Raw genomic sequence first — 22,354 nt, forward strand, 5'->3', positions numbered from 1 at the left:
ATATACATTATTTAAATTTCTATCTCTGTAAGCAAGTATTGCTCACTTTTTTCAGTGATAAACACAATCTTAAGGAAACAAATACAATTAACAGATGGTAATCCCTGTTTTGATTCCAGAGCCTGTGCTTTTAACTTCTAAATCCAAGTGCATGGGAGACTCAACTGAAGTCTTTTCTAACTTTTAGATTTCTAAGCCACCTTCCAGATCACAAGTCAAGTTTGTTAACAGCAGGTAACTGTATGTTGTCAGCTGGCACTGAGCTACTTCTTGGTGGGTTTTGAGAGCCACGGGACTGCTATATTACTTCAGCAATGACACCAAGAATTAAAAGCAGGAGCATAATGGGTATTGAGAGGGAGTAACCACAACACTACACAGCTACGTGGTCTTTGAGTAGCAAGAGCACAGAACGGTTTCCTTTGGGCTAATACACTGAGTGCTTACTGTAGGCCAGTCTCTATGGATGAGCCTCATTTCATTTCATTCTCACCGAATTGAATTCTTATCTAATCCTCATGATAGCTTCATGGGGCAGAGACTCTAATTCTCATTTTACAAATGAGGGTAATAGGCTTACATAAATTAACTGGTATGAAGGAGCTGGGATTCGAAGCCAGGTACCTGGAGCTTATGTTTTCAGCCACTACACCATATAAACCTCCCTGGGTCTGTAGATGGCCGTTCACCCTGGAACAAAAATTGTTAAAAACTTGTCTCAGGTTTAAGGGCCCACTTTACTGATTCTAAGTAACGGTTTAGTTCATAGAAGAAAATGACACTTTTGGAATTACAAGCAGGAGTTTTTTCTCCATATAGTTGAAGCAATCAATAAAACAGGCACATGAAGTTTTATAGAAGATCTCCACAATAAATCTGAGTATCTTCAAATTGTTTTATAAAGTAGTGGTTAAAATCATGGATTTTGGAGTCATCAGACCCGAATATAAATCCTGTCACTTGGTGTGTCACTTTAGACAGGTTAACTTAGCCTGTCATATCCCTCATCTGTAAAAGGATCTAACAGTGTCTTACCAGACAGATGGGTTAGAATGCACATAGTGAAATTACAAATGATTTTTTAAGAGTGATTTTAAAGTTTATAATAGAGGATTCAGCAAAAGCCAGGACACTGGAGGTTCTACACAACAAATCACTCGTTTGCTATGTCAAATGAGTTTCTTCAAATTGCAAGGGGAAGAAGAATTTAGTAATTAAGAGACATTAACCAAATGAAATGTACAGATCTTATTTGGATCTCAATGTGAACAAGCCAGCTGTGAAACTTGAGCCAGTGGGGGAAATCTGAGCACCAATTGGATATTTAATACTAAGTAATTACCAATTTATGTATGACGCTGGTACTATGGTTGTGTGTGTATGTGTGTTTGTGTGTAAGAACACTTATTTTACAGAGATACATATAAAAATACTACATATGTAATGATGTCTGGTATTTGCTTCAAAATTGGGTGGTGGAGGGAGTGAAGCAGATTATGGATAAAACAAGAATGCTCAGGAGTCTGATTACTGTAGCTGGTAAAATAGAAACTTAACAGGTAACTCAGATTAGTCCTGTTATTCTCTTCCAAAAAGTATCTTTATAGAGAGCTACACCAGAAGACTACAGGTCTCCGACAGAGCAGATGCAGTGGCAGCCAAACTTGTTGCCTTTCATCGAGTTATCAGGTTCAACCCTCACCCAGTTTACATCCAATCTGTGAAATGGGCTGCTGATCAGATCAAGTGATAAGATCAGGATCTAGAACTTGATTCCACGTTATATCCTCCTTCAGAGATGATCAATTTGAATGGAGTGAGCTGTGAAAATAGACAAAGGATCCAAGCTCCTTTGTTCAAGTGCCAGCCTCTTGCCCAAAGAGTACACGGTAGTTAGAACAGCAGGTATAAGACGTGATCAGGTCCCCTAGATGAACAACAAAGTGGGGACTGTGATAAAACAGGGCGCTTAGAAGTGAGCCAGGAGTAAGAGGGCTGGCTGGAGAGTGACGGTGCGGTAGCCTGTGACTCAGGGTCTCGCTGGTCCCCGCGATACCTGCACACGAGGTGCCCCGCTGGGGAACAGCAGTTGAAGTATTTGTTAAACTGACTCACACTTTGACTAGGCTCTAACGTTCAATGGGAACTAAAACAGATGAAACCAAGATTGCTCCAGAACGGATATAGCAAGCCAAACACACAACAGAGGAAGCCACAGTCAAACCTCGGAGGCCACAGCTGATTCTGACCACCTCCCCACTCACTCTTCCTCACCCAGCTTCAGAGGAAGCAGCTGAAAACAAAAACAGCTTTTACCAAGGAATTTATTCTAAAGAGCAACTCGAGCTCAGTACCTGCTCGGCTCGTGCACAATCCCTGTAACACCTACGGTCCTGCGGGTGATGATCAGTAGGATGGCTGCAGCCCCCAGTGCTAACCCTAAGGCTCTGAGTGACCCTCAGTCCTCAGACTGTATTTATTCAGTGCAAAACAATGTGGCTACTGCGTTTTAGAATCGTCACAAAAAGTATGGCTTAAAACCAAAAGACTTCACTAACAAATGCTCAGAAAGCTGAAATAGCCCATTCTTTGAGCAGCTTGTTAACTGTAGTCTCACTACACCAAGCATGTTTCAGTCTGTTACACTACATAGCAAAATAGTATATTTGGCTGAAAGTACATAAACTCAGGTGGCAGTAATCTAGATGATAAGCACAAAATTTCAGACTTACCTTCTCTATCTCGGCCTGTTTCCACATATTAGAACAACTTTATTACATTTGGGAGGTAATTAATTATACCTGGCACACACTTTTCATCACAACTACCTGTGACAAAATACTAGCTTGTCAGTAAAGCTGACTTCCCAAGTCTCAGGCACACCAAACACACACAGCGGTTTCCTTTCCTAACCCAGCCCGTCTTAGGACATCCCACAACGTGACTGCCTCGAAAACAGACGGCGGGCTTTGATTATGTTGCTCCGTTGCTTCTTACTTCTCTGACGTAAAGGACATCAGTTAGACTTCACGCTGAAAGAGCAACAGAACAACACAATCAGATTTACTTGTTCATTCAACAATCATTTATTGTTTGTGTGTGCAGGGCACTGTGTTAGGTGCCAGCAGCAGTAGGAAGAAGACACAAATACGAGTCAGAGTGTACTCTGCCCTCCAGGAGCGTACAATCTAGTAGGAGAGATTAATTGCATACAAGTAATTGTATTACCAGACAGAAAGTGGTAAGTGCCACAGAAGAAAAGTTCCACAGGGGGCTTTCTTAGCCCTCAACTTCAAAGTAAGCCCACAGGAGAGGAAGCAGATTTGGCCTCTTATTCCATTGTCATCCGTGTGGCATGAAGAGGTGGCTGCCAGGCTTTGATGAACTGAGCTGCACCTCCTTAGATCTTGCTTCCTCAGCCCTCTCAGCTGAGAGAGTCCAGTGATTAGCGGGGCACTTGCCACCACTGAAAGGACGGAAGGAAAGGGACAAGGGAAAATGACAGAACACACAGATAAAAATATTTTGCACCAGAAGCACGCCATGGTAGTCTGCACTGCCTGGGCCCTGGGTGCTACCTTCATAGAGGGACAGGGAAGAGGCGTGTTAAGGGAGCGAGAGAGAACACTGAACTAATCATCAGGACCCCAGACGCAATCCCTAGCGCTCAGTTCTGTCTCTAAGATGAAGTTAGAACAAATGATCTCTAAAGGTCCTCTGTAACTCTCCAACCAATAAAAGCATAGAAAATTAACCTTTAGCATCTTAACCACAGTTTTTAAAGTCAGGACATTCCCTCCCCACCCTCGCCTTTTCATCATTTGTAAAAGAGCTCCTAAAACATAAAAACAAAAAACTAAAATTACCCCCTTTCCTGGCTTTGATACAGACAAACAAGAAAGGTGGTTTTGTTTTTAACCACAGTTAATGTTTCAGAAGAGCTCCTGTCTTTTGTTATCAACAAGGCACCTTTCTGATTTGCTCAGCCTTGGCAACCTGAGCCTGACAATACACAAACAGTCAGATGCTCTCAACTACACAGCTTTCTAATTTTGGTTATTAAGAATACATGTATATTCAATATCTTGTAATAACCTATAATGGCATATACTCTGAAAAAAAAAAAAAAACCAACCAAATCACCACACTGTATACCTGAAACTAATACAATATTGTAAAGTCAACTATATTTCAATTTAAAAGAAAACAATACTTGAATGAGAGGATAAAATATTTTGGTCAACAGTTCTCTACCAATTCTGAGCTTCCTAAAGTAGCTTGTTTCTCTCTCAGTTCTAAGGATTTAAATTCTCCAACAGCTTCATTGCTTTAAAAGCTTGAGCGGAATATTTAGAGGCACTGGAAGTTAGCGAGAAAGGCAGAGTGAAATGGCTGGTTTTTTTTAAACAGAGGAAGTCACCTCAGAAGGAAAAGAGATGCAGGCAAACTAACTTCTATGTGAGTTTCTTGTCTCTTTGCTTGGAAGAAATACAAGATAATCACAAGGAGCAATTTCTGAGACCCCCAAAGAGCTCAACAGAATCGAGTTTACTTTGCCATTTCACTGTCCCTTTCACATGTGACCAGGGTACCACCATCCTCAAAATGTGGGTCTGTCGTATAAGGAGTTTTGCTTAGTGGTTCTCTGGCTTCTGCCACGGGTAGATCTAGTCCAGGACTGAAAGGACATGCAATATTTGATGTTTGGTGACCACACACCTTGTGTAGTTGTCCAATTCTGCCTCAACAGAGTGAATAATTCCTTTGGACTCTGCCATAAAACACACATGTTTTTGCCTAAATGCCAACACCTAAGATAGCAACATTAAAACACAAACGAGAACTGAGAATAAACTGCCAGGTTCACTGTACCCGGCAAACAGAGCTGAAGAGGTTAACTGCTCTCATCAACTCTAAGAATTTACAAATATAACTCCAAAGAACCAAGCTTGCGTGGATATTGCTATGTCCATGAAATGGCTTCTATTGGGCCTCTCCATTCACAAAGTGGTCAGCACAGCAGGACTGAAGTGTCAGTTAATCAGGCACCAAGCAGAGCACTGACAGGCTCAATTTCACTGACACTGAATGACTGCTATTCCTGCCTCTAATCTGATGAGCATCTTCTACCAAATCACCTCTCCAAACCCATTAAAAAATACATCAGGGAGATCAAATACAATTGGATCAATCAGAAAACAGAAACAAGACCGGGCAAGAGCCAGTGGGATTGTTTGGGTTTGAGGGTGATTGTGGAGGCAGTGGCTTTTAAATGAAAGCTCTTGATAAAATTTTACTTTTTTGGTTTATTTTCCTTTCTATAAGCAGGAATAACATCGTACCTGTAATGGCTTATAGGGTTTCACAAATTCGGCAAAGAATATGTATTTTTTTAAATGTCATTTTCTGTTAACATTCTTGTGAAAAGACTTTTAGCTTACAGTCCCATAAATCTTTAAACCATATTAAATGTATGAAGCTGCCGCAATACAGGCAAAGAGGAAGTTTAGTTTCTTTCTTCCCTTGCCCAGATTAACAGCGCTGTACCGCGCTGCCTTTTCAGTAGACCTGAAGAGCCACTTGGCTCATCGATTACGTTTTCCCTTTGGAGTGTGTCCTTTATTCCTTTGGCGTGCAAGGCTGGAATGACAGGCCTGTTCCTGCACACAGATCACTATCTTCAACACACAGATGATGAAAAACACCTTCACATGTTGGGGTTCAGGCTAAAGTTGAGAACCAGAAAGCTACAAAAACTCAATTAATGTTTTTTAAATACTTTATATGGTAAAAATACAGCAAAAATACTTTTTGTTCAAAGAGGAAAAAATATACTGCTATGGTCACGGTTCTAAGGATGATTTAAGTAGTCTCTGGCTCCTCAACTGTGCACTGTAGTGTAGGCTGACTGCAACCACGGCTTCTCCGGCTTCAGTCATTTATCAAAGCTAAAATCATACTGTGGAGAGAAGAAATTAATGTTACTAATGTTTCCTCAGAAATGTCCCTGCAGAGTCTGGTCTGTCCAGACTTGCACCCCTAAGGCTCAGCAAGGGACACTCGTTTGAGTAAAAAGCAATCATTTATACCTAAAGGAAAGAACACCTATATTGGAGCACTGAGAGGCCCTAACATTTTTACTAAAAAAGAAAAAGAAAACTGGGGTAGAGGTAGGGTGGGGAGTATAACCTAAACCAACGTTGGGGTATAGTTCAGAAAAAACAAGCAATGCCAGGAAACAAACTTTAATTCTCTGTGGAGGTCTGTGCACATGCTGTCCCTACTCCTGAACGGCTCCTCCCATCCCACCGCCATCAACCGGGTCACTTCCGAGTCAGGCCTGACTATCGATCAGGCTCCAGCACCTCCTCTGGCAAGCCGGCCTCTCAGCCCAGGGCAGTCGCACAGCTTCCTTCCAGAGCTCCTCGTCCTCCCGCACGCCTTGGCTTAAGTTTCTACCCCTGGATTGTGAGCTCTTCTGACACGAGAGCTGGATCCGGGCGTCATCACTTTCATATTCCAGGATAACGTCCGAGAGCTGAAATCACCAGGCTCCCGGCTTTTACACAGGGATTCTGTGCTGCTCCTTTGTGTCACTCGCCTTACACAGTGTCTGACACACAGCAGTCACTCAGAAAACACTCTATTAAAACCACCACAGTTAACAAGAGCAACAAGACTATCATTTCTTTTTACTGGCATCAGCCTTGCTCTGCTGAGCTCAAATAACTACAGAAAAATACCCTTACATTATTAATAGTGTAAGTGATTAGTTATCCAAATTTAACGAAATTAAGTGTACTTGGTGCACAGCAGGAATTAATGGTACCAACTAATATTTTAAGTTTCTTTAGAGCTTAACCAAAAACCAAAGTGCTTTACATGCATTATCTCATTTAATCCACATCACAATTCAACAAGGTAGGTACAATTATTATCCCATTTTCAGATGAAAAAAACCGAGACACAGAGAAGTTAAGAAACTTGCCCCGAGTCACACAGTGAGTAGGTGGTAGAGCCCACATTCCACCAGGGCAGCACCTAACCAAAACACCAAAGGCATAGATTCCATCAATCTCTAAAGAAGACGGGCATTTGCTCCTTTAATTCTGTTTAACAAACCCTGAATGTCTGCTACGTGCAAGGCACCACACAAGCGGTGGCAGGTGATACAGAAGGAGCAGCATAAATCCCTGCTCTAGAAATCGGATGATTCAGAATAAAAACTACTTTTAAAAAACCGCAACCAAAGGCTAAGAGAAAAGTGTTACACAGGCATCCTCTGAGACTACTCTTCCATCCTGAGCCCTTGAGCTATGGGGAAGACCACGAGGTAAAGTAAAATATGGCTAAAAATGACAAGCTGAGAAGGGAAGAGGAAAGGAAGGGAAAAGAAAGGATGCAGCTAGTGAAGAATGCAGCTTCTCAGTCAAACCAGTGATACCAGTTGCCTACCTTTTATTTCAATGTAAAGAACTATACCTTAAACCTGCTCCCAAATTGCTTCCTGATCCCTCCAACCCCCAGTCTTCAGTCCATCTTCCCCATTGCTTTAAATTCAACAACTGAGAGCTAAGAAACTCTTGCCCATTTTTAAATCCTAAGACTTCAAGTCTACTAAGCAGGATCCTGCCCCCTAATCCTTCATTTACACCCAGACGTGTGACTGCACTGGCTGTGCCCCGACTGTCTCGGGAAGCCCATGTTATCAAGACCCAGGGAATGTCCACTCTAGTTTACTCTCCAAAAGCATGAAATCTGGAGGGGAGAAGAGGAAGAAAAAAAGGATAACCACCTTGTATTCTTAATATTAAATTTCTTTGCTATTTATTGTTCATATTAATGCTAGGGTTAAAAATGCTAGGATTTAAATGCTAGCAATGAGATAGGGTATGAGAACCAGAAACCAACACCGATGTGCTTTTTCTGTCCTATTTTTAAAATACAGCATAACAAATAAAATAAATGGTAAAAAGGAAACCATCTAAACTCTAATTTCAATCTAATCCATGCTAGTGGGTGGAATTAGCACAGCAAAAGGATTTTAGGAACCCTGCTTTTTCTGACAGAGGCCAAAATAGCTCTGAGTCCTAAACTATTTCAGACAAAACAGCAATTCTTTAAACTCTTATCTTTGCGTAGTGTCTAATTATTAGGAATCTTTTGAGTGATGCAAGTTTAGTTCAGTATAAGATTTTTCCTACTTGTCTTTTTGCCTATGTGAAAACTAAAATTTACATGTAAAAAACAGGAATGATATGATTAGCTCAGATATAAAAGTTAAGCCTGATTTTCAGCCTCTTAAAGGTTTGCTCAAATCATATACACACGACAACTTTTTTCTCCTCTTTGCTCTATTTTACGGGCCTATGATAGGTAAAAGAAAAGGTGGCATGTCATCTCTAAAACATAAGGTAATAAATTTGTTTAAAACAGGATTGCATAAAGGCTTCCAGTGTCTGATAGCCAATCCTTCATATTAATTCTGACTTTCAAACTGTTATAACTGGAAGACTGATGCAATTTTTACCAGAAGAGACCAATTGCATCCTGGAGAAAAGGCATCACACCTAAATTCCTTACTGCCATGAAAGATCAGCCCAACCTGCATATAAGCTGTTGAGAGCTGCTGCCAGTGGTCTGATCCCCAGAAGACCCATGAGTGGGAGAGGCTGTGGGCGTACACAGGCTAATGCTTGTAACAGGCAGTGAGACCTCACAGCTGGATACTAGGGCAAGAGAAGAACAGCAAAGACAGTTTTAAGCATGCTGACAGCCTTAGCAGCTAAGAAGTAACTAAGAACACTGAATAACTCTACTGCAGGTCAGACGGAAGGCTGATTCAATGACATACGTAAAAAATCTACACAATTACAAGAAATTCACATAATCTCCCAAAGCTCTACAAAGTCAATGCAAAATCCTACAGTACAGTAATATCTCACCCACCAAAAGCAGGCATGGCATCTAGGAAAACACCAGGAGGACCATAAACTCACCTATAAAGATACATAAAGAAACAGAGCAGGTGGAAACCAAGCTTGATCATGGCTTCTTTCATGTGTGACTTCAGCTGCCCTCGATTGTGTATTTCCGTTGGATCAAACACTCCCATGTTACCACTTGGCACCATAATGAGCCTGATAAATTAAAGGATGTACACACATTAGCAGAAAAATCAAGTCATAAGCGTAAATATTCAAATATAAGTAATTAATAATAATCAACCTTTAAAAGTGAACCAATCATAGCAGCCTTAAATTCAGACCAAATATGGACAGAGTATTATAATCATGTCACAGGCCAGGACTTAGCTTTCCTTTGAAAAATATAATACTGTTAATTTTTGGTGAATTTCTGCCCTCTGAAACAAATACAGTAATTCTCTAAAGAAGGGTGTTTTATGCACTGAGACCTTTTTACCCATCTTCTGTAGAAAACTACTGAATTGGTGGCATCTTTAGCTGTTTTCCATGAGACACAAGTGAAGGGTGCCCCAAAACCAAATCAACTTTATCAAGTTCTTAGAAACATCTTTATCCACAAAGTTCTAAGTTAATTAATGCAATTTCCTTCACCTTCGCAACATCTTTATAAGGAAGAGTAGGGTCAAACATAATTATTCCCATTTCAGAGATGACACTAAAAAGAGAGATTCTACGTCCAGAATAGAATCCTCACCTTTGGTGCTCCTGCTGATCAATAGATAATGTCTCAATTTGAATGGTTTATAAATGGTACCTACCTTAAAAGAGCAATTTAAAGAAGACAGAACAGAGATAACTTAGAATAAACCCCACTGTGGTAAAATCAAACTCCCTTTAAGACAGTAAGTGAATAGTTTAGACTCAAAATGCAATGTCTAACTTTACATAAGTCTTTTAAAAAATATAGATTAAATTAAATTAAAATATTAATTTAATTTAAATCTAAATATTAAATTAAGTAATACTATTTTGACAAATAAGAAATGTACTTTTATTGGTGGAAGTATGACCACAGTGGGGAGATGGGAATAGGGCTACAAAGTCAATACAGAAGATAAAGGACACTGTAAGCACACACCTACCTCCAAATCCAGGCCAATTCAACTCAGTGTTCCAACAGACTCAGAGGAGGCTCAAACTTTAAAAATAAAATCCTGAGCTACTATGTTTGACATATTATGGAGTCTTTGGGGCTCTTGAGATAACATACAGCATTTCATATTTATTCAATATCACTGGGTATATTATAGTCACGTATGAAAGTTGTCTTCTTCCCCTAATGATTCCTTTTACAAGTAAGGAAAGTGAGTTATCTTGGGAGGATCAATGAGTGTAAGCATCTGGGTTCTACACGCAGACTGTGCCATCTGCAAGACAAGCATGCCCGAACCTAGCACTGTCCATGACCTCTTCCTTCCCTGTGTCCAGGTTTCTCCTAGTCCATCCTTGGGTCCCTCACTCTTACCACACATTTGGTTTCTCAACTATGACTTCTGTGAAATGCCAATGCCTCTCTGAGTTCCGCAAATCTTAAATTCTCCCCCAAATGCTAGCAGCCCGTCTATAGTTGAATAAAGATTATTTACATATGAATACCTGGATGACATCTCAGCTCAATACTGATCTTCCTCGACTTACAGTGGTGTTATGTCAGGATAAATCCATCGAAAATTGAAAATGGATTTATACACCTAACCTACCGAACATCATAGCTTGGCCTAACCTACCTTAAACATCCTCAGGACACTTATTAGCCTACAGTTGGGCAAAATCATCTAACAATGCCTATTTTATAAAAGAGTCCTGAATATCTCCTGTAATTTATTGAATACCGTACTGACAGTGAAAACCAGAATGGCTATATGGGGTACAGAATGGTTGTAGGTGTATGGGTGTTGACCCTCATGATCACACGGCTGACTGGCAGCTGTGGCTCACTGTCGCTGCGCAGGATTACAGGAGAGTTCCATACCACATATCACTAGCCCAGGGAAAGACCAAAATTCAAAACCCGAAGTACAGTTTCTACAGAATGTGTGTTGCTTTCACACCATCAGAAAGTCAAAAAGTCATAAGCCAAACTACCATAAATCGAGGACCATCTGTTGTCTCTAGGAGTCCTAGCCGTCTCTGAATGCTAGCTTATCTAACAGGAGTGTTACCATTTCCTTGGTGGTCCTTAAAAATTTTCTCTTACTCAATTCTGACTTTTCTATTCTCCACCTTTCATAGGCAGTAGGTCAGACTCTGGCAAGGATCTAGAGAAACTGGAACACTCACATACAGTTGATGGGAATATAAAACAGTGCAGCTGCTTTTGAACACTCAGGTGGTTCCCCAATAGATCAAACCACAGAGTTACCACATGATCCACGCCATATGATCCACACAAAAGTATGCAGATAAATGTTCACAAGAAAATTATTCATAATGGGCAAAAAGTGGAAACAACTCAAATGCCCATCAACTGCAAATTGATAAACAAAATGTAGTATAGCAAAAAAAAATAAATAAATAAAAGGCAGTATAGCCATACAAAGGAATATTATTCAACAACAAAAAGGAATGAAGTACTGATACGTGCCACACCATCAATGAACCTTGAAAATATTGTGCTAAGTGAAAGAAGCCAGTCATAAAAGACCACATATTGATCTCTTTTAAATGGTATGTGTGTCCAGAATAGGAAGTTTTATAAAGAGAAAAGTAGACCAGCATTTGTTCAGAGCTGGAGGAGACGTGGGGTCAGAGTGACTACTAATGGATAAAGGGCTTCTTTGGGGTTGATGGAAATGTTCTCAAATGGGTTGTGGTGACAGCTGCTTAAATCTATAAATATTCTAAAAACATACTGAATGGAATACTTCAAATGGGTGAACTTATGCCACCAGTACTCATATTTATATATAAACTCCTTGGACCAATGTTCAGGGTTCTCTGCATCCCATCCCAATTGACGTCTCTAGCTTTGTCTATTACTACTCCCTCATCTACGTGATTTCAACTTAATTAGTGCTTAAATAGGCCTCGTGTGTTTGCTCAAGCTTTCCCTTCCACCCCTCTCCTTATCCATCACACCCCAGAGAAATCTTTCCCCACACTTCTCTGTCAAACTTTATCTGCCCTGTAGGGCTCTGCTCAAACACCACGATCTCCATGAAACTGTCCCAGTCCACAGAACTCCAACTCCCCTCCCAATCTCAGTATCCTCATCACTCATCTGGTAACTACCTTACCCTGCCTTAGGCCACTTCTTATTTAACTAGCTTATTTTGTTATTTAATGTTTTGCCTCTTTCTCCTGTGGGTAGAGTCCATTTTATATATGTCTGTATCCCCGACAGCATGAAGTACAGACATCTGAAAAGAAGGAATGATCCACCTGTTGATTTTTTTAACCTTTTAAAATAGAAGGTAAATTTGTGACTAGCAGACAATCTGTCATTGCCAGATCTTAGTCTTTATAATTATAGGAAATAGAATCTATGGACTTTATTGCTCCCCAAATAAAACTTCACAGAACTGTCCATAACAATCTGTACTATATACAGTTGGCCCTCCGTATCTGTGGGTTCCGCATCTGTGGATTCAACGAACCAAGGATCGAAAATATTCAAAAAACACTCCATTAAGTTTCAAAAAGCAAAACTTGAATTTGCCACTCACACCAGCAACTATTTACATAGTATTTACAACTATTTACATAGGACTTACATTGTATTCGGTATTACACATAATCTAGAAATGACTTAAAGTAGAAGGGAGGGTATGCGTAGGTTATAAGCAAATGTTACACTTTTTTATATGAGGGACTTGAACACCTCTGGATTCTGGTATCAGGAGTGAGGTGGGGGTCCTGGAACCAATCTCCTGTGGATGCCAAGGGACACTGTACAAAGAAGCCATGCCAAAGCATGCCCTTCCTCTAGGACACTTTCATCTCTAGTAGAGATGACTGATGGTGTGGTGTGGAATATAATTAAGATAAACAGTCTCAGAGGTTCCCACTCTCGCTCTCAAATCTGTGTTTCGAGGATACTGGGCTGTCTTAAAAGCCCAGTGGTATCGCACCTCATCTGAAGTGTAAGGAGTCTGTGTTTCCAGTGCTGAGCTCAGGTTAGGGTGTTAGTATATGGGATGATCACGGGAAAGCATTAAGAAACTTAAAATTCTATCCATCTGGACCCACCCTCCAGAAAAGAACAGAGACTTTAAAATCTTCCTTTACCGCAGGTTCTGGTCCCACGATCTTTATGAGCTCATTCCCCCATTTCCACTGCCTTCCATTATCTTTTCATGGGCTTCCTACTCTATTCCCACTGACCCTTCCTTTATTCTTTTCTATGTCTCTTTTATTCTAACTGCACTTTAAAAGAAAAAAATCAAGCTTAAAAATCAGCTGATGAATGATTTTACCCCAAAAAAACTAAATATAAATAAAATTAAAATAAAACCTAAAAATTTAGCAGAGGAGCAATCCACTAATATAAAAATAATCTCAGGTTTGTCAGGGTTATTCCACAGCTCTTCACAAGAAAATATGCAATGAACAATACCCCAACTATAAATTACAGCCAATCAGTGTTTCCATTGAGCTACGTTTGAACAAACTTCCTAAATTTCTTAAGTTAAAAATTTTATGTTACCTAATATGCAGAAATTAAAATGAACTTTTCTTTGGAGCATTTCAAGTATACGCTAATTAAAAATTGCAGATATAAATAACAAAAACTTTATATTCCCAGGCTTTTGATCATTTTTAAAGAAAAAAGTTATTCAAAAACAATGAAGAAACATTTTACAAGTCTTTAGACATCACAACTAAACATGACATATTTTTTAATTTACACATGTAAATTTATTACAAGATTGAGTCATGCAAATTGCTACTTGCCCAATATACCAAAGTGAACACAAATTCATGCTGATTTAATGAAGCATTCTGCTGTCATTTATTTTATGACTAGCATATGTTTTACTGGCGAAGAGAAAGCTGTCAAAATTTTAAAATTTTTTTCTCTAAACTGCCCTGACACAAAACAATAAACAAATTGTACTCACCGATATATATTCCAAGTGGCAACAGGCAAGTTGAGAAGGAAGATGAACCAGTGCAATGAAATGAGCATTAACACAGTGATAATGGTATGGCCAACCACTTCTGGAATCACCCACTGCAGGGGAAGAACACAGCATTACATCTCACTGATAGGTTCCTCCTCAATGTACATGTTACTTTAAGCTAAATCAAAGAATGTACAGAGAACTTCCAAGCTAGTGTTTCAAGATTATTTTTAGACTCAGATGTTCCAGATTTGCTTACTGCTATCACTACTTACCTAGTGCAAATACATCAGAGCACAGCTTAAAAAATAATGCACTTAAATTTTTAATTACGTTTTATCCTAAGTAAAGGTTCAAAATCATTCACTAAGTAGGTTTGAATGACAACTAGGGAAAAAACAGAGTATTATTTACTTTCAATTCCAGTATCTGTGCTAAAGCCTCTTACTCTAATTTGAGATGGTTTATATCCACATACGTGCTGCCTTTCAAGTCAGAATATCAATCTCAAACATTTTCAAGCTTCAGAATCCTGAGGGAAATCATCTTATATTCACAAAATAAATAAATTAATAAAAATTTTAAATAACAGCTTATATCATCAGCTCAAAGTTGAACAAATCTGATAATGGATCAGGGTAACAGAATTCTAGACTATTGGTTTTATAGCACCCAAGGCCCTTATCTGTGCTCTGTGTTTACTGCACAGTATTCTAGTTCTCATATCAACAGCTATTGTGGCAAGTTCTCAATTCACCAATAGTCTTCCTCTCCTCTGAGCAGAGATTTTTCTTTTTAAGGAAGCTAGTAGCTAGTATTTATGAAGCCAGAAACTGACACTTCCCACTTGTGGAAATGAGGAAAATAAAACTCAAGAGAGATTAAGTAACCTGCCCAAGGTCACACAGCTGCTGAGTGGCAGAGCAACTATAAACCCAGACACACTGGCCCCAGATCTCCTGCATTTAGATTTTAGATACCATTTTTTTTAAATAAACAAAAAAGAGAATTTTCTGGGCCTTACACCTAATTTGCCTAAAATAAACTGGAATTTTTTAATATGTAAATGCATTTTTTAAAGTGTGACCAATGTAACACAACATTGTAAATCAACTGTATTTCAATTAAAAAAAAAAAAGTGTAACCAATTTAACATAATGCTTATACATGTAAATTGCGAAGTCAAACCAACCTGGAGTGAAATCCATGCTCCAGCCTATTTATTAGCTGTGCAATTTCTGGAAAAGTTACCTGCCCTCTCTAAGCCACAATTTTCTTATCTGTAAAATGGAGATAATACTACTTAAACCTCAGAGGTTGTTATAGAGAATTAGATGAAATAACATATGTAAGCCACATGCAAAGTAAGCACTCAATAATGTTACTACTACTTCCCTCCATGCTATCAGACCCAAAAAACAGTAGCTTTCAAAGTCTGGATTTCTTACTGTGGGCTGCATTCTGCTTTACATAAACACAAACCTAAACAAAAGTTTCAGAAAGTAATTCTAGACCTTATTATGCTTGGTTTACTGACTTTCAACCAAATCCTCTGTTCTCTTTCTCTTCCCTCCTTAATAATCTGGTTCCCCTAACATGTTCTCAGAATGCCAGCACTAGGTTTATATCACCCAGACAGGAGTTTGGAGGATTCTTCTCTGGAGTAACTTAATGGCACAAGAGAAAACACCTACAAAAAAATGCCATTTCAGGTAACCTCCAAAAAGGTAGGCATTAATTACCCTCAGTGAAATCTATCTACCAGTCAGTCAAAAGCCTGGGCCACTCAGTACTTCTGGACCACCCAAAAGTATTTTAGTGCTTTACCCTTAAGTATGACTAGATAGCCATCAGAAATTGAGGAAAGCCCACAATATGAAAGAAATAGAAAAACCAAAGTGGAAGGAAATTGGAAGAAACAGATATATCTAATGTAGGAAGCAGAAGGAAATGACAAAACTACTATAAACAGTATTTTCGGAGAGCTAAGAAGTCAAACAGGAACCAAGAGAACAAAAAGCTCTTAAAAATTAAAAATTTAACATAAATGGTAAACATACTAGAAAATTCAGAAGATAAAACAGGAAATCTTAAAACAAGAAAGTAGGGGGAAAAAAGGAACAAAAATAAGAAAAAAAGAAGGACTGGCAGATCAATCCAGCAGATAAATTATCCAGCAAATCCAATTTGTTGAAAGAGAAGAAATAAATAGAAAGGGAAGGCATTAACAAAGAAAAAAAAAAAAACAGAAGAAAGTTTCCCAGATTGAAAGAACCTCTCAGATGCCCAAAATAATGAATGAAAGAGGCCTAAAGGAAGGTATACCACTCCAGAATTCCAAAACACCAAGGATAAAAGAAGATTCTAAAACTTCTGGAGAGGATAGGGGTGGGGGGTATGGGAGGGAGAGATCCCATCAGAAGGATAAGAAATCAAAATGGCATCACACTTCCCAACTTGAACAACACTGGAAGTTAGAAGATCTTGACCAAGTAAACTCTGAAAAAAGAAATCTTTTCTAACCTAGAATTCTATACTCAGAGAAACTATCAGTCAACAGAAAGGATAAGACATTTTCAAACTCACAAGGCCTCAAAATTTAATTCCCATGTACCGTTATCTCAAGAAGCTACTCCAGCAAAATTAGGTAGTAAGCCAAGAGAAAGGAAAACACGACTTTCAAGATTCAGAGGATCCAACCAGAAGTCCCAGGATGAAAGCTGTGGAACAGGCCTAGAATGCAACCAGTCCAGACTACAGCAAGAGGATGGAGGTCTGGAGGAGAAATGTCACCTGGAAAAAAACAACTGATAGATTATTTTAATATATTTGAACCATGTAGAAAATAGTATTGAAGGGCTTCAAAGATGTTATTGGAAAAGACTTAGTAACAGGTAAATAGAAAACAAAGGAAAAATTTTAAATGTAACAATCAATTAACAGTGGGAAAGACAAAGCTATCCAGAAAAAAAAATTAGAAAGAAAAATATGATCAGAGGGGAGAGTATATAGCTCAAGTGGTAGAGAGCATGCTTAGCATGCACGAGGTCCTGGGTTCAATCCCCAGTACTGCCTCTGAAAGTAAATAAATAAGTAAACCTAATTACTGTCTCCAAAAAAATTTAAAAATTTAAAAAGAACTATGATCACTGTCTACTCTAAGGTTCAGCAATAAAAAATACATTACTATAATGTAATAGTACATCCTAATGATGAAACACTGAATATTAATTTCACTGAAAAGGAAAGCAGAAAAACAAGAGAGATGTTTAGAGAAAGGTATCTAAGAACTAAATCTATCATGTTGACTCAGAAGTCAATAGATAATATTTTAAGAGTGATAAATCAAGAAATAGTAATGCAAGCATCATAAAAGAGAAATATGGATATAAATACCAGAAAAAAATTAACAGCTCAAGTGTTAATCAGTTGCCCCTAAAAAGCAAGACAGGATTTACATGGGTCAGGAAGGGACTGCTGTTTTTCACCATAAGCTTTGTATTACATTTGACTTCAATTGTGTGCAAGTATAACTTACACAAAAATAAAAATTAACATTAAAAAACTACTTAACTATTTAATTTTAAAACTACTTAACTTCGAAAGAGCAACTTTCTCAGTAGAAGAATCCAGGTAATCTTTTCTTTGTATTTAGATTTTTATTTTTATAAAAGAAAACCCACAAAAATACTCACCTAAAATAGTAAGAAATATAAAAAGAAATACAATCCTTCTGATAACATATATATAATTAGATGAATCCATCTCCATATACGAAGTCATTCTTCTAAAGATAAGGAGGGCTGATCAACTGCACTTCAATTAAAAAAAGGGCAGGGGTGTGGGGGATGGGGCCTGTTGGGCACACAGCAGGAACTCAATTTTTAAAAACATAATTATTAAAATTTAAATTTAAAAAAAATTAAAAATAAAGATGAGGAGGCCTGAAACTAATATAATGCTATATGTCAATTGTAACACAAGAGAAAAACCAAAAAAAAAAAAAAGAACTCTGAGAGCACTGCAGATGAACAAAATCTTTTATTTAAATCTATCATTGTATTAAACCACGTTCTGGAAAATTATGAATGAATGAATGGATGAATGGAGGAATACAGTTTACTAGAAATTTTAACTTTCCAAGTGTAACTTTATTTCCCTCATGGGCTAGAGAAACTTAAGTACATTGAAGATGTGAAAAGACACATGGGAATCATTTTTAGGTCAAGATAAAAAACACTTCTCAGTATTGTATTTTTATATGAACTTTTACATCCAGAAAGCTTTTCTGTCTGCTAGCTCATAAAACGAATCAGGACCAACTGGTTTCTTCATATCTACACAAGCTCTGCAACTCAAGAGTTTTATTGCCAATATAAAGCTCTGACTATATACTAAAGGTAAAATGGCCTTAAATCAAATAATTAATTCTATTTCACAGCAAGCCACAAAAAGGTCGTCTTTCAATAAAAGAGAGACTGAGCTTTTTTTCATGTGCAGGGAGAATAGGGCTTGGACACAGAAGGCAAAAAGAATTATCCCAATAATGAACCTTTACCTAGACTGAATAATGACATTGTCCATTGCAGACAAAGGGACAAGGAAATAGAAGAGTAAAGAAACAAAATTCCAAGTTGTCTTTCAGTATAGTTTCATGATCTAAAACACTGCAATCCGTTGTAGTTCTACCAACATCACAATGAATATCAAATATACATATATTAACACAGAAAAAGGAGAACTGCCTTATGCCAGAAAATGAGGAAAGAAATGTCTTACCTTGTTCAATTTCGAGCAACATGATCTAGCATTAATGTAATCACATTCTAAATCCGACAACGTAATTATCTGATGATCAAGATAAGGAATTATGAAACTTTTTATAACAACTAAGCATTTGTTTTGGAGTTTCAGAAAGCAATCCCAGTTACAAAGCAGAATTAGATTTGACTTGAAAAAATTTAGTTATATTCTTAAAGTTCATTCATTAGACAACTAAATTTTCTCATTTATGTTCCTTCAACAAATGATTCTCACAGAATAATTCTATTACGCTCAATTCTAATGTGACCTATATCAGAACATTCAATCTGAGTTCCTCAAATGTCAAACAGTGGCTATAAGAAATGGAAAATAAGACCTATAAAAACAGTTTAAATGTTATAAACCTGAATTCCCAGTAGTAGGAAAATAGTGTTTATGATATATCCATAAAATATCTTTGAAAATTTGATATTAAAAAAATAGGATACAAAACTATAAATTCAACATGGTCATATGTTGTTAGCAGCGGTTGTCTTGCAAGATGTATTACAGATGGTTCGTTTTCCTAATCCTTTTCTCTATTTCCCAAACTTTCCACAATAAATATACTATATTGGACTTAAATAAAAAATAGATTTTAGTACAAAATATAAACTCATAGATAAAAATGTAAGGGACAAATAGACATAAAAGGAAAAGTTCTCAATTGAATGTGTGGGATTTACTTTAAAATGCTCCCCCAATAGTTAGGAGAAAGATGAAGAATAGCAAAATGTTGAAAATCACTGAAGGTGAGTAATAGAAACATGATTTATTACACTACTCTCTGCTTTTGTTTGAAAATGTCCAATTAAACAGGTAAAAACTATGTTCTCAACTAAATTCTAAACATTTCCATATGGATAGTCCCCCTATCACTTCAGCATACTTAAAGATAAAATCATCACTTTCTCCACAAATTGTCCCACCTCCAGTTTGTTTTCTGTCAGTGACACAAACATCATTTGCCCAGGCTCAAAATATGGAAAATTATTTCCACCTTGTTTCTTATCTCATAATAGATCATTACCAGGTCCTATCAATCACTTCTTCCTAATACCTCCTTTCACATGCCCACAATTAGCAGCCCATTTCAAATCCAGATGAACCCATCTACCTAATGGTTTCTTACTTTCTAATCTTTCCTGGTTCCAACCCACTCTGCAGACTCATCTTCCTAATACACCACTTTATGTCAAAAATTTTCAATGGCTCCCTATTGCCTAGAGGATTAAAGTGAAGTCCTCCTCTTCTTAACATTCAAACTCTCCAAAGTCTAATCTAATCCAGCCTTTCCAAACCTGACAACCATGTGCTCCATCACCCAGAAATCCCATGAACATACCTGTCTCTGCACCTTTGCTCTTGCCTATTATCTGATTTTAAACATCCACTCCCTTCCTTCTCTGCAGGTTTTCTTCATGGTTCAAAGTCCAGGAAAACTCTTACCCTTACAGAACTTATACCCTGAGATTCTCCACCTCTTGTGGAATGCTAATATTATGCTGGGGCAACCATCCAAAAATACAGTAATACGATACGCTGTATTTCATCAAAACCCACACTGAATGTACCTTAACATATAAGTCTAATATTCCACCTAATATGTTTCTATGTACATAAACTGGTATAAGCCAAGGCTATTTTAAATTATCAAGCCTAGTTTCCAAACTATAACAAGAGAAATTCAAGTTTCATTTCTCTGAATTTAAGCTCCAGTTCCTTATGCCACAAGACGGACATAGGTCATCAGAACTTCCTAAGCGATGCTGCTCTTTCAGTCAGTTCGCTGAGCCTAATAAAACTCAAGGTTCTCCTCATTGGAAATCACCAGTTAAAGTTAAAAACTGCTGCTCATAGCGGGGCATGGGGAGGGAAGACAAAAATATTTACTAAACATTGGCCATGGGGCAGGCATTGTGCCGCTAGGTGCTTAACATTAACACGTCCACATTGCGCACACATTTCTGGGAAGTAAACATTTCCCCCCATTTTAAAGATAAGAAAACTGCGGCTTAGAGAGATGAAGTAATATGCACAGCAAATAACTAGCTAAGCAAGGAGTCCTGATTCCAAATTTTGTCCCTTCCCACTTCCACAGGTTGCCTGTCCATAATAAAGTATGAAGCCACACTGGTTCTGTACAACCATCCTGAAGCCAGAATGCTCCTGCAAACAAAAAGTTTAACTCTGTCAGAAACGGACACGTGTAATTTCCAAGGGGGAAAAAAATGGAGAGTTTCTAATGTTTTTCCGAGCTTATATTTAATTACCTAAAACTGGACTATGCATTAATTACATCATTAGGAGACAACAAACACTAGCTGCTCCGTGAAGAGGAGGGAAGACTTGTAGCCTCCACGGCTTCTAGAGTGCTAGTTCAACAACCATTTATTGGCCTGGAAAATATACTTGGAATACAGTGATATGAACAGCTAAGCTACATAAAATACGGAAGTTTTAAACGGGAACTGACAAAAGCGTAAAAGGTGAAAAATACTGAAAACTAAATCACGTGTATAGTTACTGAATTTACAGATCTGCAACTGATAGGAGCAACAGAAATAATCACTTGCAGGCGGTTTCTAAAATAAACCCTTCCCAACACTCCCTACAAAACGGCATCGCGAAGGAAACACTTCACCCATTTTTGAAATGAGTCAACTCCTGGATGTCAAAGCTCCTTAACAAGTTGCAACACCCGTGAGAACAAAGGCGCGGGCAGCGGGGTGTTGCCCAGAGAATTACAAGAGGCGGCAAATCGCCTCCGCCGGGCTCAGAGCGGGACTGTCCACGAGCGACCGCCCCCGGGACCCCCAGCATCCGACCAAGGGCTCGGCCCAGGAGGGCAGCAAGAAAACTCGAGACCCTTATCTCTCGAGGGCCAAAAGTGGGGGAAACCGCGACCCCACTTCTTTGAGGGCCACAAGGGGAGGCCAAGTGCCTGCCCCGCTCAGAGGAGAGCAGGTCCGGGCGCCGTGGGGGCAAGCGACAGCGGGCAGGCCCGGCCGAGGCGCTTCGAGAGAAAGGCTGGCTAGGACCCGCGGGTGAGGGGCGGCCAGAAGCCCGAGCAGAGCAGGCCGGGCGGAGAAGGGCAGCCGGGCTCTCCTCTCGCCCGGGCTCGCCACATCGGCCCCAGTAGGTACCAGCGCGGGCCACTGGCCGCCTCTCTCGCTCTTTTATGCACCTGCCCTGGTCCCACCAGGGCCCAACCCCAGCCCTGTCCCTCAGCGGCTAGCCCCAGGCCAGCCCCGCCCGCCTCAGGCAAGGATACGAAGTACACTGAGAGGAAGATGAGCGCGCAACAGTCCAGGAGAGAGAAGACAAACACCACCGTCTCCATTCTCCGCCGCCGCCGCCGCCGCCGCCGCCGCCGCCGCCGCCGCCGCCGCCGCCGCCGCCGCCGCCGCCGCCGCCGCCGCCGCCGCGCCGCCGCGCCGCTCCTTCCGTCAAACAGGCTCTGGTGCCCCGCCCCGCCCCGCCCCGATAGGCCCTTGCCAC

General features: G+C 39.3%; 1 protein-coding gene across 3 annotated transcripts; it reads right to left on the minus strand.

Moving 5' to 3' along the window:
- Window positions 1-1,233: 1,233 nt before the first annotated feature.
- CNIH4 (cornichon family member 4) lies at window positions 1,234-22,237 on the minus strand. Of its 3 annotated transcripts, none has more exons than XM_064477271.1 (5): window positions 22,128-22,237; window positions 18,830-18,898; window positions 14,048-14,160; window positions 9,000-9,140; window positions 1,234-3,032 (listed from the first exon to the last, which is right to left on the minus strand). In XM_064477271.1, exons 1-5 carry the CDS (start codon window positions 22,194-22,196, stop codon window positions 3,017-3,019), a joined length of 408 nt encoding a protein of 135 aa, XP_064333341.1. In that variant the 5' UTR covers window positions 22,197-22,237; the 3' UTR covers window positions 1,234-3,016. The 3 variants fall into 3 exon arrangements, with proteins under 3 accessions (XP_064333341.1, XP_031294304.1, XP_031294306.1); XM_031438444.2 differs by lacking the exon at window positions 1,234-3,032 and adding an exon at window positions 5,766-5,959; XM_031438446.2 differs by lacking the exons at window positions 1,234-3,032; window positions 22,128-22,237 and adding exons at window positions 5,766-5,959; window positions 15,243-15,330.
- Between the last annotated feature and the right edge of the window lie 117 nt (window positions 22,238-22,354).

The sequence above is a fragment of the Camelus dromedarius genome, chromosome 21 (genome assembly GCF_036321535.1).
Source record: "Camelus dromedarius isolate mCamDro1 chromosome 21, mCamDro1.pat, whole genome shotgun sequence".
NCBI lineage: Eukaryota > Metazoa > Chordata > Mammalia > Artiodactyla > Camelidae > Camelus > Camelus dromedarius.

Bases quoted from the DNA above. Each gene is read 5' to 3' on its own strand.
- CNIH4 (XM_031438444.2), bottom strand. From the start codon at position 22,196: ATGGAGACGGTGGTGTTTGTCTTCTCTCTCCTGGACTGTTGCGCGCTC. The intron at 18,899-22,127 runs GTATCCTTGCCT...CTTGATCATCAG, and splicing joins TCTTCCTCTCAGTGTACTTC to ATAATTACGTTGTCGGATTT. The intron at 9,141-14,047 runs GTGAGTACAATT...TTAATTTATCAG, and splicing joins GCCACTTGGAATATATATCG to GCTCATTATGGTGCCAAGTG.